General features: G+C 34.2%; 1 protein-coding gene across 1 annotated transcript in view; it reads right to left on the bottom strand.

The window, feature by feature from the left end:
- Positions 1-6,029: 6,029 nt before the first annotated feature.
- The window catches only part of pmfbp1 (polyamine modulated factor 1 binding protein 1), a 210,144-nt gene continuing 198,058 nt past the window's right edge, over positions 6,030-18,115 (bottom strand). The window contains exon 26 of the mRNA XM_073835679.1: positions 6,030-10,950. Coding sequence (XP_073691780.1) covers positions 10,948-10,950 — 3 coding nt within the window. The 3' untranslated portion in view covers positions 6,030-10,947. The remainder of the gene's footprint in view (positions 10,951-18,115) is intronic.

Genomic DNA, 18,115 nt, shown 5'->3' with positions numbered 1-18,115 from the left:
TATGATTGATGACCCTGTGTGATAAAATGTCCTTTGCAGAGTGCTTGTTTTCTTCATTTTGCAAGGCATTATCATGGACATATTACATGATGTTAACCGATTACCTGTGGTCTGATGATGAACTTTGTTTTATGGCCAGACACTACTGGCCTACTGGCAAGACAAAACCATGGTCAATTAAAAAAAAAATTAGGCTTTCATAACATGACTTCTATGTAGTGCGCTGAAAACATTCAAAATACACATTTAATTATACACTTTATATACTAGATTTCAATTGCAATATATATCATTAAAGGCAGTTTTTTTCAAAACTAGTCAAAACTGGAAATCGATGGAAGCTTGTCTCCGCCCTGGGATAAAAAATTAAAAAGGTAAATACAACTTTTTCTCACAATTTAGCGTTCTTTCTTTGAATTTATATCTCAGTTGTTTTGCAGTTCTGAGATCGTTTTTTTTTTTTTTTTTTTTTTTACATTTTTTATTATTATTTTTAAATTATTTATTTAATGGAAGAAACAAAAAATCTCAGAATTCAGACGAAGAAGTCAGATTCAGATTTGTGAGATGTAAACTCAGGATTGCAAGAAAGTTTATATCTTACAGTTTGGCCATTTTTTTCTCAGAACTATGTTTATATCTCATAATTCTGACTTTTGTGGCCAAATTATGAAATATAAACTCAGAATTGCAAGATGTAAACTCAGAATTAAGAGAAAAATAGTCAGAATTGTGAGATATAAACTCAGAATTGTGAGAAATAAATTTGCAATTGCAAGGAAAAAATCTAAATTGTGAGATAAAAACTCAAAATCTTTTATTTATTTTTTATTCCATGTCAGAAACAAAATAATCTTACTTAAGAGAAAAAAGTCAAAATTGTGAGATGTAAAGTCAGAATTGTGAGATATAAATTTGCAATTGCAAGAAAAAAAATCTGAATTGTGAGATCAAAAATCACAATTATAAATAATAAAAAAAATTATTCCATGGCAGAAAAAAAAAAACTCAATTCAGAGAAAAAAGTCAGAATTGTGAAATGTAAAGTCAGAAGAGCGAGATATAAACTCAGCATTGTTAGAAATAAATTTGCAATTGCAAGAAAAAAAAAATTCTGAATTGTAAGAATTGTAAGAATTGTAAGATAAAAATGATTAAAAAAAAACAGAAATTCCATGTCAGAAAAAAAAAATCTCAATTCAGAGAAAAAGTCATAATGTTGATGTAAAGTCAGAATTTTTTCTTTTTAACATTTTATTTAGCTTTTTATTAGAAAATCTCAGAATTCAGAGGAAAAAGTCAGAATTGTGAGATGTAAACTCAGGATTGCAAGAATGTAAGTTTATATCTTGCAGTTTGAACATTCTTTTCTCAGTGTTGTGAGTTTATGTCTCACAATTCTGACTTTTATGGAATTCAAGGGAAAAAAAGGAAAAAAAAGTCAGAATTGGGAGAGTTTAGAATTTAGAGTTGTGAGATAAAGAAAAATGTTTTTAAAATTTGATTATTTTTTTTATTCCATGTCAGAAACAAAAAAATCTCAGAATTCAGAGGAAAAAGTCAGAATTGTGAGATGTAATCTCAAGTTTTACATAATTTCAAGAAATACTGTTTATATCTTACAGTTTTAACTTTTTCCTTAGAACTGTGAGTTTCTCACAATTCTGAATTTTGTGGTTGAATTGAGATATTAACTCAGATTTCAGAGAAAAAAGTCAGAATTGCGAGACATAACTTCAGAATTGACAATTTTTTGATGTTTTATTTTTTATTTCATGTTAGAAACAAAAAATTTCAATTAAGAGAAAAAAAGTCAGAATTGTGAGATATAAATTCGCAGTTGCAAGAAAAAAACTAAATTATGAGATAAAAAGTCAACATTTTTTATTTTATTTTATTTATTATATTTTATTTTTATTTTGTTTTATATTTCATGGAAGAACAAAAAAAATCTCAAGTCAGAATTGTGAGATGACTTTTGTGGCTGAATTGCGAGATATAAACTCAGATTTTTTTTTAAAATGTTTTATTTATTTATTCAGAGAGAAAAATTGTCAGATGTAAAGTTGGAATTGCGAGAAAGAAAATCAGGATTCTGAGTTTATATCTCTGATTATTGGAGTGATAAAAATAGGTCATCAGTACGAAACAAGAAATTTGAACCTGGCTTTATCCAGTGTTCACATTTCTTTTCTCAAAATGTATGCAAATGTGTGCATATATAATCGGATAAATCCCTATTTGGATATTTTAGCACATTTCAGAAAACAATTGTCTTAATGTACTGTGATTAATAAACTGTGGAAATTATATATCATATACATATCTATTAGTTAAAATTGATACCCTATTCAGCTGTAATGTCTTGCCTTAAAATAAAGAGTTTTAGTGCTTTTAGCAATATGAAATAATAGACAGCCCACTATACACAATATTTCCCCTGAACCCTTCCCTTTGGTAATGGTCTTTGGGAGAAACCCCCTCAACCCACTTTAATGAGGCAAATCTCAGATATTGGCTGACATTTTAAAATCCTCTTCCTGAATGGCAGTGCCAGCAGTCATCTTTACAAGAGATTTCTGCTGAAGGTCTTTGTGATGATGGAAGGAATTATAATGGCCTTGGTGTCAATGTGAATAGGAGCCGGTGGCTTAAGAGTAAAACCTCACCTCACAGATGAGCTCGGGAATCCCAAGATGCTTTGGGTCTCGAAGCCCGTTCATTTTACAGGCGGGTTTAGACCAGATGCCCTCCGCTCCGCTCTGAGATTTAGGGTGACTAAAGAGGGAGGGATCATGTCATGTGTTTGTCATTGTCAACAACGAGAAAAGCAATAAAGAGCGAGTCTCCATTTCAACTTTCAATGGGAACTGACTGCGTCTACTGTCATTAGAAAGACTAATGTCTAAAAACATTCAGTTGTGTTTTGTTAACCAACACTGAGACTCATTTTTTTAAATTAAAAAATAGTACTAGGATCATTCCTACATTTACGTTTTTCCTGTATAAAGCCTTGTGTCATATTTGATTATCAATATGATCAAAACTTCTACATGCCTTCTGTCATCTGATTGATAGTTCATACCTTTATTTTTAGCAAGTAAAAGGCCTTCACCCTTCAGGTTGTGGTTCACTTTTTGTTGTGAAATCTTTACAAAATTTCATCCAATTTTTTGCCATATCAATAACATGCCTAAATTACACACAGTGTCGCAGTTTAATAGTTTGTTATTTTTCCTCTTTGAATATGAACTCAGTATTGAATATGAACTTTTGCTCTGTACTGTAGATATGAATTCAACTGAAAAAAAAAAAACTTGTGAAAAAATATCTTTCAGGTGGTCAAATAGCAAATAGTGGAGCTCTGCAGCCACCTACTGGTAAAAGTTATTTGTAGTTTTGTTTTTTTTTACTTTTAAAACTGGATTTTCCAAAAGATGGGCAAAAATCTTACACTAAACCATGTGAAATTATCCATGTTATCCACATGAATTAAAATTAGAAATTTGGGTCTTTTATAAAGTGAATTTTACATAAAAAAGTAGTAGTAGTACCCATTTAAAAAATATGTATTTATTAATTTATATATATTTAAAAAATATCACTAACTCACTGAAAACTGCACAAATGTAGAGTAAAAACTTTAATAAACAGAAAAATATACAGTACAGACCAAAAGTTTGGACACACCTTCTCATTCAAATGAATGAGAAGGTGTGTCCAAACTTTTGGTCTGTACTGTATATATATATATAAAAATAGTTTACATCTCACATTTCTGACTTTTTTTCTCAGAATTGCGAGTTATAAACTCACAATTCAGACTTTTTTCTCAGAACTGCGTGATATAAACTCAGAACTGCCTGATATAAACTCGCAATTGCAAGTTATAAAGTCAAAATTGCGAGGCATAAACTCACAATTCTGACTTTTTTCACAGAATTGTGTAATATAAACTCGCAATTGTCAGAATTGTGAGAAAACCTCGCAGTTACAAGAAAAAAGTCAGAATTGTGACTATATTTCGCAATTCTGACTTTTTTTCATAGAATTGCATAATATCTACTTGCAATTGTCAGAATTGTAAGAAAATTTTGCAGTTACAAGAAAAAGTCAGAATTGTGACTATATTGCGAGAAACGAACTTGCAATTGCGAGAAAAGGTCAGGATTGCAATTCTGCCATTATTTCTTGCAGTTGAGTTTATGTCTCACAATTCTGACTTTATTTATCTCAGAATGGCGAGAAACAAACTTGCAATTGCGAGAAAAAGTCAACTGTTTTTATCTTGCAATTCTGACATTATTTCTCACAGTTGAGTTTATATCTCGCAAATTTGACTATTTCTCAGAATTGTGAGATATAAACTCACAATTGCGAGTTATAAAGTCAGAATTGCAAGATACAAACTTACAATTCAGACTTTTTTCTCAGAATTGCGAGTTTATATCTTGCAATTGTGACTTTATAGCACGCAATCGTGAGTTTATTAAGTCAGAATTCTGAGATATAAACTTGAAAATCAGACAACACATCAGTCTTTTTTCCCTCAATATTGGATATTATAACTCCCAATTGTGAGTTTATAAACTCGCAATTGCAAAAAAGTCAGAGTTGTAAGGTTATTTCTCACGATTGAGTTTATATCTCTTAATTCTGAGGATTTCTGAAATTGTGAGAAACAAACTTGCAATTGCGAGAAAAAGTCAGAAATGTGAGTTTTTATCTTGCAATTCTGACATTATTTCTCACAGTTGAGTTTATATCTTGCAATTCTGACTTTATTTCTCAGAATTGTGAGAAACGAACTTGCAATTGTGAGTTATGAAGTCAGAATTGCAAGATATAAACTCACAATTCTTTTTTTTCTCACAACTGCGAGTTTACATCTCACAATTCTGCTTTTTTCCCCTCAGAACTGTGAAATATAAAATCAGCTGCTAGTTATAAAGTCAGAATTGCAAGATATAAACTCAAAATTCTGACTTTTTTCTCAGAATTGCATGATATAAACTCGCAATTGTGAGTTATAAAGTCAGAATTGTGAGTTTATGCCTTGCAATTCTGACTTTATAACTCATAATTGGGAATTTATATCAGGCAGAAATTGCATTTTCACAGAATTGCATAATATAAACTCGTAATTGCAAGAAAAAAAAAGTCAGAATCTTGCAATTCTGACTTTAACATAATTGTGATTTTATATCTTGCAATTCTGAGAAAAAAAGTCAGAATTGCGAGATATAAACTCACAATTGCGAGTTAAAGAATTGAGAAAATCAGAATAAACTTGCAATTGCGAGAAAAAAGTTAGAATTGTGACTATCACAACTGCATGTTTATATCTCACAATTCTGATTTAATTTCTCAGAATTGTGGCTTTATATCTCACAATTCTGATTTTATAACTTGCAATTGCATGTTTATATCAAAATGATGAGAACAAAAAAAAAATGTTAGAATGAGATGTAAACTTGCAATTGCGAAAAATTTAGAATTGTGAGATAAAAAGTCGCAATTACATTTTTTTAAATTCTTTATTCAGTGGCGGAAACAGGCCTCCATACAGTTGTGAACATCAATGCTGTGATTTGTGACAGCTCTGCAAGTGTCATGTTTTATACAATAAACCTAAATGTTTGTATTTTAGTTACCCTAAAATACAAAGTCGTTGCCATTTTTTCCCCCCCTGAATGAATCAATTGAAGGAGTCAGGTAGGAGTGAATGATTCAATGACTTATTCACAGCTGTTTGTCACCATCTACTGGCGCAACAATATAACTGGCAGAAAATCATTTCCACTAATGCCCAAAATCACATACTGGGTAGGTACTTTTGAATAAGTATCAGTACTTCTAAGATTTTCATTTAAACTACCGCTTTCACCTTTTATAAAATATGTAGGGATTTTCAATCAGAAAGTAAATCTGCTAGTAAACTTCACAAATAATTACAAACTGATGGCAAGTAACACAAGTGATTTAAAGTGAAAGACTGAAATAATATATTTTTTTTGTAAAGTGTACAGCAATAATATGTTTTATTTACAACTTTAAACAGTTTTTTTTACAGTGTACATACAAACAGAGTAATACAAACATCTCAGTGCTGTTGGTAAATCAAATCCGAGGCCAAGAGCTATTGTATAATTCTTAAAAGTGGTTAAATCTTATAATATAATACATAATTCTTAGTACCTTCAGCCAAATGTAAATATGTCCCTTGTTACCTAATTTTCATAATCACAGATGATTTGTCTATAATGTGGCATGAATCAAGTTCCTTTATTGCCTTTCTTGGAACACAACCCACTCACAGATGAGCTTGAAAATGAGATACGCGAAGATCAACAGCACTACACAAATGCATATGACCCACTTATTATTTACGCTATTGTTCACTGCTGTTCACAGCCCTTCCTCATTATTTACAACATAATCACAACCTTGTTTTGCATGTGATTATGCTTGTGTAGCTTCAGGGCACCATTGGGTTTAAGAAGAAGTCTGTTTCACTAGAATTTGCCTTAAACAGTGCTCTGGGAAAATCGGAGTATTAATAACAATTATTGGCGTCCTTTAGTTTCTACAGGCACCTTAAGTGTTGGGTATTGACTGTTGTCTATTGATTTCACAGCTTGTCACTTGGGGTTCAACTCCCATTTACTCAGAACACTTCAAACAAGCCCTCATTCGCCAACACGCTCTTCAAATGCTTATGTGAACACAAGTATCAGGGCAACTCTAGCAGGAGGAAATTATTCTAAATAGCATCGTGATCTGAAATAGAAAAATGAAAGCATGTGCTTGACATGTAAGGAAAATAGATTTTGCTGCCGTCTTCCATTGAAATTGTTTCATTTAATCCTTACGAGTAAAAGAAGCTGCCAAATACAAACATGTATCACTTTTGTTGACTGATATGTGTTTGTAGGAACTATACGATGACGTAGTGAACAAGGCATGACATTATTTAATCATTTAAAAATGCTATTAATGTTTCTGGCTGACTGATATGACACATCTAAAATCTTTTCATTGCCTTCAATGTGAAATCCATTAAAATGTTATAGATTAGTCTACCAGTCAAACGAGGCATTATTATATGACTGATTAATGTACAAATACAAGCATTGCCTTTAACTTCTCGAAACCACAAACTATGACAGAAGCAGCATTGAAACTTTACCTGCCATTAGAATTCACTCTCATTCATCTCTGTAGACTAGAAATCTAACTAGGAAGAAAATTCACAGTCGAATGTTCATTAAATATGAAGTATTGCATGACAACAAATTTAATTTGAAAGACAAAAATAAATCAGGGGCATCAGATACTTAGTGCAGAGCTATTCAGAAATGAATCAGGTTTCATCAGCAAATGAGATCTCATCATTTCTAAGAGGAGTACCTGGATAAACAGTCCAGTCCAGGCATGTATTACCATGCTGGTCCTGGTTTGTTTATGCTCTTTAGTGTTGCTCAGTGCTTTAGTGCTGGTGTAACTGCTTAACTAAGAAAGTCTTGGTGGCTAAGGCAGGAAAAACAGCTTAAAGCAGTGTTAAAATGGTCTCAACTGGTCTCCCAATGTACTTTTTGGCTGGTCAGGCTGGACAAGACCAGCTGAAGCACAGCTTTGTCAGCCTGGGAGGTTAACCCAAACCAGCTTAGACCAGCAAACCATTTTAAGACTGGTTAATCTGTATCAGCAATGTATAGTGACCCAACTGACCTTACGACTGAATTGTGTAACCACTGACGCCGCGTTTCAAGGGAGAGTGTACTCTATATCTTACAAACAAAATGACATTGCAAGTCGAATGTGAATGATTGATTTTGGAATAAATTACCTCAAATCACTGCGCAGAAGAACTAAAAGCACAGGCTTTTGTATCAAATTTTAACACACTAAATCTAATAATCGAAGATGGGAATATAGTGAAATTGCAAGCCAAGTGTGAAGGCAATTCTTAAATCAAGAAGGATTTTCTAGACAAGTGAAAATGATTGTCTTGTTTTCAGAAAAAATAAGTTAAAATTGAAACAAGCTAAATAATCTGCCAATGGGGTAAACAAAATAATCTAGTTTTCTGCTTGAAATAAGATTATTTTGCTTACCTCACTGGCAGATCATTTTGCTTGTTTTAAGCAAAAACTCACTTCATTTTGACTGAAAAGCAAGACAATAATTTTTACTTGTCTAGAAAACCCTTCTTGATTTAAGAATTTTTAGATATTTTGGAAAAATTAAACTTTTTTTGCAGTGTATCCCTTATACTATGTTAAAATTCTAGATTTAATCATTATGTTCTGGGTCAACTGGTCCTTAATTAATTTAATACAATACAACCAAAAATCACATTACAAAATAAATAAATACAAAATAAAATCTGGTAAAAACACTAAACCGGTAACATTTCTACTTTTCACACATTAAAAAAGTAAACAAGATCATATGCTATTAAAAACAGTTAAAAAAAAATACATCTGTACACTTTAACCATGAAATTTGTGAGTCAAACATCAGATATGTAATATACACTTTGTAATCAAATTCTACAACACTTCAGAGTGCGTCAAACCTAGGCATGCAAGGGTTTGTTCACACTTGTCCTGTTTGGTTAGATTAAAACGAACTCTGGTGAAATTTAGTGCGGTTCATTTAAATAAATGTGAATGCTTCCATCTAATCCCACAAAACAAGCGCACAGAGATCACAAAAAAGATGGGTCTCGGTCCGCTTCCAAAAAAATTCTGGTGCAGTGCGAATTTAAATATGAACGCAACAAGGACCAAATAGTTCTAAACGAACCAAAAACAGGAAGTAATGACAAGATGCGACATGATTTCAAGATTTCATGAATGAAACGGTGTAGCCAAAACAAAATAAGCAGAAGGCAAACATGGAGCAACAAGAGGGTAAAGTGCTTTTTATGAGCTCCTCGTGAGTTTGCAAGTGGTTAAAAAATAAAATCATATGTACACGCAACAAGCGTGCTTAGTCCAGCAGACGCCATTAGGTGTATATGACTTAAAACGGCACTGAGCAGACAGATCGGTGAATGGGTGCTATGAAGTCGAACAGACCTTTCCGGTGTGTTCGGTGAGTTCCGCACTAAATATACATCATTCAACCCGACTAATCAGGTCTTGAACATATCACTTTAGGTTCACTGTCAAAATTTCCAGTGTGAATGCTAGGTGGACCAGGACCAAATGTATCATTTTCCTGTTTGGTCCGGACCAAATGGACCAAATGAACCAAATGAACCGAACTACAAGTGTGAAAAAATAGCATAAATGAGAATTCACACAATTTTAAGTAAAAACAACCAAAGTAAAACACTATTTTTGACAAATTGACCAGGGACATAATGATACCCCTTTCTGTAAACATTGATCAAACTAGTTCTACTATTTCTTTCCCTTTGTGCAAACATAGAGATGGTTTGTTTTGGGTGATCATTCAAAAATTTCGGTGTTCATGCGATGCAGGGTCTGAACACTTGCTGTTTTCGAGACTAATGACTGGTGTCAGGAAAGGAACAAACTCCATTCACTAGCCTCTCAGCATACCTAGTATCTAGTATAGACCTTTTTACTATAATGAAATAGATTTGTATGACAGACAATTCTGTGCTGCAAAAGAGGCTTATCTTATGTAGGATTTTTGTCTTAATTTTAAATTAAGATGTATTTACTAGATAAGCAAAATGCACTTAATTTAGTTTTTCCCCCTGGAAACAAGTAAGATTATCTGCCAGTGGGGTACGTAAAATATTAAATCAAGAGTATTTTAATTACCCCACTGGCAGATAATTTTACTTATTTTAAGCAAACTTCACTTAAAGGGATATTTCACCCAAAAATGAAAATGTTATGTTTATCAAACCCTGCGGCTCCTGACGTTACACTGATGTCCTAAACGCGAAACCATCGGCAAACGCCGGAAGCAATCTGTTGCGTGTATACGACACTCATTTTTTACACAGTGCACAGAGATTGTGGGTATGGCGGCTATTCAAAATGGTAATTACTTAATTACTTGCGCTTATCCTGATTGTTCAAATCGATTTAAAGCTAAAAGATTACATTTGCTTGCGCAAACTCATCAGGAATTTTGTAGAGTTTTCACCAATTTCCCCTTCTGGCGTTTGCGTATACTACGCCAGAGCGTATACACAGGTAACGCACCAGATGCTGAGCACGCACTCAGGACAGTTGGACATTGCTGTGTATCAAAGGTAAAAAAATATATAAATACTGTTCAGTTTCTTGCAAAAACTAATAATTTCTTGTCTTAGGACATCAACGTATCGTCAGGAGCTGCAGGGTTTGATTTGGATTTGTCTGAGCATGTTTTTGTTTACTTTTAAAGGTTTGGTGCCCATTCACTGCCATTAAATGACTAACAGACTGCAATGGATTGAGTTAAAAATCTTTGTTTGTGTTCTCCTGAAGAAACAAAGTCACCTACATCTCGGATGCCCTGGGGGTAAGCAGATAAACATCAAATTTTCATTTTTAGGTGAACTATCCCTTTAATTTAGTTTTTCCCCTAGAAACAAGACTAAATATCTTATGTCATTTTGCTTATCTAGTAAATGCATCTTAATTTATTAGTAGATATTTTGACTAGAAACAAGACAAAAATACTAAGTAAGGTTAAGCATTTTTTCGCAGTGAGTATGTTTGACAGACAAAAGCCTGCAAAATGATTTGATTGGCTATTTGGGCTGTCAGTCATTTATCTGCCGTAAGGTCAATTAGCAGTCATCAGATAAGATAGATAATCATTGAGTCAGTGATTAGGAAAGCATCCAAAAGTGGGTTTGTTGCAGAAAACAGTTCTGTAGCCATCCACGTCGATCCAGACACAGGCACTAACTGGCACAGACTTGCGCTGCTGGTGGTCAGGAAGTGCTTTCTTCTTTCTCTGCCTCTTTCGTCACTGTAAGAACAAACAACATGCAATTTTATTTACAGCCACCTACTAAACAAGGTCATTACTGCTTCAATTGGCTCCTCCAATTAACTAAACAACCATTTATTCCAGACATGTCCATCATAATTATGACACAGGCAGATGAATATTGTATTCCAGCAGCATCTCTCTCTTTCTTGCCTGGCTTTGGCTTCTTTCTACCTCTGCTTTTGATTTCTGAGAGCACTGAATGTCTGACCACTCTTGCGTGGAAGATGAAAGGTCAAAGGCTACCGAGGATTTCTTTGGCACGTTCCCCAGATATAATGAGCACGCTCATTCTTGAACATTTCATCAAGGTTTTTAGTCGAGCCTCGTGCTCTCTGTGGAAAACAAATACAGCTTATTAGCCAAATATGTATCTCTTTTTTTGCGCCGTGTCTCTGTGGCTGCATGCAAATTTCACCCTTTATTTAAGGAGAAAATCACCGTTCCTCGTATTCCCCGAACTCTTCACCGTCTGCGTCAGACAGCTTAGCATATACAATGGGCTTGTCGGCGACTTCGGCGGCATGGCTAATGCAAGACCTTTTGCGCTGCTTAATTCCGGAAGGATAAACAGGCTAGCGCATGCAAAATTATTCAAACACAGATAATTAACCGGGGAAACAATCAGCTGTATGAATAATAATCCGCAGTGGTAGACATTATAACTTTTGAGCATGAGAATAAGACGGATGTGGGTACCTTGGGCATGAGCTTATCAAATAAAGCTTGGTAAATGTACCATGAATGAAATGAGTCAATCATTTTAATGTGCGAGAGAAGCCCTGAGGAGAACAAATAAGCAATCACTACATCACGCAGGGCGAGCAAATGAACCTGCTGCACAATTAGGCAGGGTCACATTCGGCGAGGGCTGCGAGCACTCCGTGTGCTAATGAGCTCTGTGCGTGTCGGGGAAAGGGGGATGGAGGGAGCGAGGGAGATGGAGAGAGAGACAGTTACCGCCTGAATAAAGAGCCTACAACCACGGCACTTACGCTGGAATAGATAGCGCTTCATTAAGGGCACTTTCACACCAAAGCTTTCGGTGCCATTTGACGTCAGAGTTCGGTTCATTTTGTTATAAACAGCAAGCGACTTCTCTTCAAACGGTGGTCTGGGGTGCAAATTATTTGAGCTCAGGTGCGGTTCACAGTCATTAGAGACACAATGCGTCCCAAGTCACGCAAGTGAACTACTAATGCAAGTGCTGTTTAAAGATTCTGTGCTAAATAAAAACATGAATAAAAATAGAAGATATGTATAATATATGTACATTCATGTGACCCTGGACCACAAAACCACTCATAAGGGTCAATTTTTTGAAATTGAGATTTATACATTATCTAAAAGCTGGATTAATACGCTTTCATTTGATGTTGATGGTTTGTTAGGACAGCTATTTGAAAATCTGGAAAATCACCTTTAAAGTTGTCCAAAAATTAGGTTTTGATATATTTATGATAGGAAATTCACAAAACATCTTAATGGAACGTGGTCTTTACTTAATATCCTAATGATTTTTGGCATAAAAGAAAAATCGATAATTTTGATCCATACAACGTATTTTTGGCTATTGCTACAAATATACCCGTGCTACTTGAGACTGGTTTTGTGGTCCAGGGTCACATATTAAATTCCGGTAACACTTTATAATAACTATCCGTTATAACTAGTTAATAGATCATTAATAAACTGTTAGTTAATGGGTTATAAATGACTTGTTAAACAACAGTTAATAGTTTGTTAATTATTTATAATTATCTGTTATAACTAGCTAATAGACCATTAATAAACGGTTAGTTAATGAGTTATAAATGACTTGTTAAATAATAGTTAATAGTTTGCTAATAGTTTGCTGTACTGTATTTTACTAAAGAAACTCCACAGATGAAATGTTGAACATTGTGTTTAATAGGGCTGGGTAAAAAATATCGATTCTCCGATTTTAATCGATCTTCAGTTTAACGCAACGATATCGATTCGGGAAATCCCCGAATCGATTCTTAATGCGCGTGCTTCACGTAAGAGGATATGAATATTCACCTCTCGTCCTGAAGGTGTCACTAGTGTTCCTGCTGAGAGAGTTCTCTCAACTGCTGGTGATCTAATCACAGCGCAAAGGAGCTGCCTTAGATCAGATCAGAACATGTTGATTAGCTGCTTTTTTTGCAGAAAAATCTGGTGATCAAAAAAGATAAGGCTGTAGTTAAGAACTGTTAGTTTTATGGACAGTTAGAATGTTTTGTATACGCAGACAAGGGCTTTATAATGGGCCTGTTTTGAACGTTTTGAATTTAGAAAAAATGTTTTATTTCTTAAACATGTTTGAAGTTCTTAATAGATTTCACTGTTGCACATTTACAGTCTTTTTTTTTTACAGTAATGTGCATTTTGCAGTTTGTTTACATGGTGTACAATGGATGCACATATTTATGACTTCTTGTTACAGTGTTCATTTAAAATAAACAACTGTGTGCACCCTATTATTAATGTAGATGTGTATTTCAGTAATAAACTTAAGTAGGAGAGTTTCAGTTACCAGCATTTATATCAAAATATGGATCCCATGTCTGCAAAACTAACATTTTAAATTAAATATTGATAGCTAATCGATATCGAATCGAATCGAAATCGGAATCAAATCGGATCGAAACCATAAAAATAAGAATCGAATCGAATCGCCGAATTGGTCATAATACCCAGCCCTAGTGTTTAATGTATAGAAAAACACATACTGAGCCATCACATGGCAGAACAGCAGTATACAACAGAATACAAACCCACTTCAGCTACACCTGTGGACCATGCTGTGCACATGGACAACAATGGTGACGGTAAGCAAGACTGTTTGCTATCTTTTCATTAAAGATGTTTGATCAGGATAAAGTGCCCAAACCTCATGGGTTTGTATTCTGTTGTATACTGCTGTTCTGCCATGTGATGGCTCAGTATGTGTGTTTCTATACATTAAACACAATGTTCAACATTTCATCTGTGGAGTTTCTTTGGTAAAATACAGTACACAGAAAAGCCTATGGGTGGAACAAGGTTGAGGTACAAACATTTTATATTTTAAATATCACATCAAATTTCTGTAGCTTGAACTTGTTCCATCCATTTGCTGTTCTACAAAGTTTCACTGGTATTAATAGATGGTTAACAAACTATGAACAACTGATCTGTAAAGTGTGTTAATATATTAGTTAAGTGTTAGTTATTAGCTTGTGTATGTTAGTGGGACGTTATTCTAAAGTTGCAACTATTCCTCATTTACTAACAGTTAATAAATGAAGAATAGTTGCAACTTTAGAATAACGTCCCAATAACATATATAAACTATTAACTGATACTTAACAAGTCTTTAGTAAGTAATTTACTAACAGCTTGTTCATGATCTATTACTAATTTATTAGGTATAGTTCATCATTAAAATACAGTTAACAAGTCATTTATAACTTGTTAACTAACAGTTTGTAAGTTATCTATTGACTATCTATAAGGCACAGTTATAAATATATAACAAACTATTTAACAAGTCATTTATAACTCATTAACTAACAGTTTATTAATGATCTATTAACTAGTTATAACGGATAGTTATTATAAAGTGTTACCTAAATTCCGGTATATGAAATATATTGGCAATGAAGGAAACATTCAATATAACTCTCAATATATGTTATAGTACATGTCTGTACAGCAACTCAACCCTTCCAAGTCACAAAAGCAAGCAAGTCGTGAACTATGCAAGTGATGGTTTGTACATTTAAAGATTTAGTGGTAAATCCAAAGTGACAAAAACATGAATACAAACATTAAAAAGTTATCATGCAAACGTTTTCTGCTAGTATTCTCAGTTGTATTTCCAACATATGACACCAACATACTGGAGTTTGGAATCAAAGATACAATGTGAAAAGAAAAGAAAGTGGTGATGTCAGATTTGGACCAAGATATTGAACAAAAGCTTTGTATAAAGTGAATCGTTTTGGCCAGATTTGAGACAAACTGGTGAAAGAATTAAAGAAATGTAAAAGGTTTCTTTCATTCTAGGGCAGCCTTTGACCACTTCAGTGTTGACACAAGTGGTTAGCGTGTAAGAACACAGCTGAAAACGCAGCCTTTCAAAGTACACTCCATTTGATAGCATGTGCGAAGACACTGAAATTGAACAACTGAAATTTTCATGTTTGTCCAGTGTCTGTACTATTTCTCTCCACAAGTTATAAGTGACAAAAAATGTTTTACTCTTCAAACCAGAGCTGCGAGTATCTCTAAAGCCCCTCAATTTGGGCTTTAATGTGGGCATCTGTTGTGACTGTGAAATAATTGTCTTAGCCATTCTTGCCACACGCACACACAAAACAATTTGTTGAGTCAACTTAAAATAATTTGTTACCCTGCTGCCTTAAAAAGTTCAGTCAACTCAAATATGTGGTCAACTTGAAATGTTAAGTTGTACTAAGTGACAACTTAGATATTTGAGTTGACTTAAAAAATAGGTTTGTTAAACTTAAAAGCTGGGTAAGTTACCTGGCTGCTTTAAAAATTTAAGTTGAATCAACTAAAATATCCAAGTTATCACTTTGTACAGCTTAACATTTCAAGTTGACTAAAATTTTTTGAGTTGATTGAACCTTTAAGGCAGCCAGGTAACAAATTATTTTAAGTTGACTCAACAAATTGTTTTTAAAGTATTGTGGGTCAAATAATTGGTGCAAAAAAGTGCATATGTGAGCGGACCAATATCTACATCATGCATGGTGTACATTAGTATGACTGTGTTTTAGTGCCACGGAAACAAAAAATCTAAGATTATGAGATTACAGTAATATTTTGAGAATAAAAAAAAAAAGAAAAATCTGCAATAGGCTAGAATATACTCTCAAAACAACTTTAATGTTGTCATTGCTAGATGTATTCTCCTTAATTTGACTTTATTCTTGAAACATTTAGACTTTATTCTCATAATTTTGACTTTATTGCCAAAATATTTAGACTTTATTCTCATAATCTTGACTTTATTCTCAAAAAACTTTGTCAAAATAGTATAGTATAATAATGTCTCTCGTAATATATATATATATATATATATATATATATTTTTTTTTTTTCTCAATGTTGCTCTAAAATGCAGTTGTACACTAGTGTATGTGCACAAACCAAAATATACTTTGGGCATGTATAACATTGTCAATAATGGACGATAAATCTTACGTTGCATCCATGCAGGATGACTGTCATGGTTTGGCCGTCTAAAGAGTGAATAAACAATATTAATGATATATATATATATTAATGATGAGGTAGAGAGCTTTTCAGTTAATATTGTTTACACTACATTGTTTATATGATATTCAACATTTGAGTTGGTTATGATCATAGTATAAATATGACCTCAATTGTGCATGGAATGACACTTGGCAAAGTGCTGACTATGTTTTGTTTGGTACCCTTTCAATTTTCCATGTCAATGAGGATGTTATGACATGATTGATCTCAATTATGACCAAACTGTTGCACATAAACGTTGATGTCACACAGTCTGGCTTTTAAGCAAGATATTATCCAGGCCACATTGTACAATGTGACAAGCAACAATCATGAGAGACAAAAACATATCCTAAAAGTCAGACTGATTTTAAGATAAAGAGTGCGAGATGATGTGCACAAGATGCACATGACGCCGGATGAGCTGTGGGCAAAAAGCTGACAGACAGCTGGTAATAAGGGCAGTTAGCAGCAGACAAACACTTAGGTACGCCAGCCTCACCACGAGCCAACCGAACAGGCCCCATGGCGCAGGCTTTCAAAGCAAAGTCAAAGTTATTAAGTATTCAATCATATAAAAGGGAGAGGAAGGCGTGAAAGGTTGCGGACCAAAGCACTTTTGCTCCAGTGCATTAAGAGGCTATGCAGCCGCTCCAAGTCTGCGTGAAAAGAAATAGATTGCCTCCCCAGAAGATGGCAGCTTCCCTGTAACCCCCTCCTTTTTTTCTCTTTAATAACTGCAATCTGCTGTGAAAATCTAATCCCAAGTACCATTTACGCTGCACCCAGATAACTTCTGCTTGGAAAAGCGTACAATATGAATATTTCATTCCCTGATATCCAAATAAACATGGCAGGCTTTCCATCAATCAGGGGACGTTGCAAGAAGTGAACTGGAAAGTGGAAATTGCTAATGAATAGCAAGGTTTGGGGGGGAAAGCATGTCTTGTAAGTGCATCTGTTTTATTTCTCTTCAAAAATGTATACATTAGTTAAAAAAAAAAGCGCAGAGTGCAGTGGTAAACATCCCTCCCGATGATCTAGATCAAGGCCTGCCATTAAACGTGACCATGTATGCCCTCCTCCGCATCGGTATAGACACGACCACCGCTTTCTGATGGAACGATGGAGGCTATTATAAGTTATTTATCACAACAAATCAAGCAGTCATACTGTTCTGTATTTACTAACAGCTGAATCTGCTCATCCAAAGGATCAAGCCCCTTCTACTTGGAAGAGTCCATCCATATACATGCTGCCTCGGATCGGGCTGTATGTCAGGTCTCAGCAGATTTGAAAGGCCACACCTGGCCTAAGAGCTCTAGTAATGACACTTAATGAAAGCTGGGAATCCATGCATGCAGAAGGAGCCCTGCCAGTCATAAATAAACCACAAGCCTACAAGCTATTTTCTCTGCTATCTATTTATTTGTATTTACTCCGTCCTGAAGGTACTGATGTCCTAAAAGAACATTAGCCGAGCTTTATTTTGGTATCAAAACTTAGAAAATGGACAGTGTGCCTGTTGTTTGTCCTTTCTACTGGTTTCTCATCTAGCATCAAAAATGTACATGCATACTTAAAGGGTTAGTTCACCAAAAAATGTAAATCACCCTCATGCCGTTCCAAACCTGTAAAACCTTCATTCATCTTTGGAACACAAATGAAAGAAGTTCACTTCCAAAACAAAAATTTACATATAATTTACGTTGTCATCCAAGATGTTCAAGTCTTTCTTTCTTCAGTTGTAAAGAAATTATGTTTTTTGAGGAAAACATTTAAGGATTTCTCTCCATATAGTGGACTTCTATGGTGCCTGTGATGTAAGGCAAGGCAAGGCAAGTTTATTTATATAGCACATTTCATACACAAT

The sequence above is a fragment of the Garra rufa genome, chromosome 3, assembly GCF_049309525.1.
Source record: "Garra rufa chromosome 3, GarRuf1.0, whole genome shotgun sequence".
Lineage (NCBI taxonomy): Eukaryota > Metazoa > Chordata > Actinopteri > Cypriniformes > Cyprinidae > Garra > Garra rufa.
The sequence above is the reverse complement of the archived record's forward strand: the minus strand, read 5'-3'. Positions and strand labels throughout refer to the sequence as shown.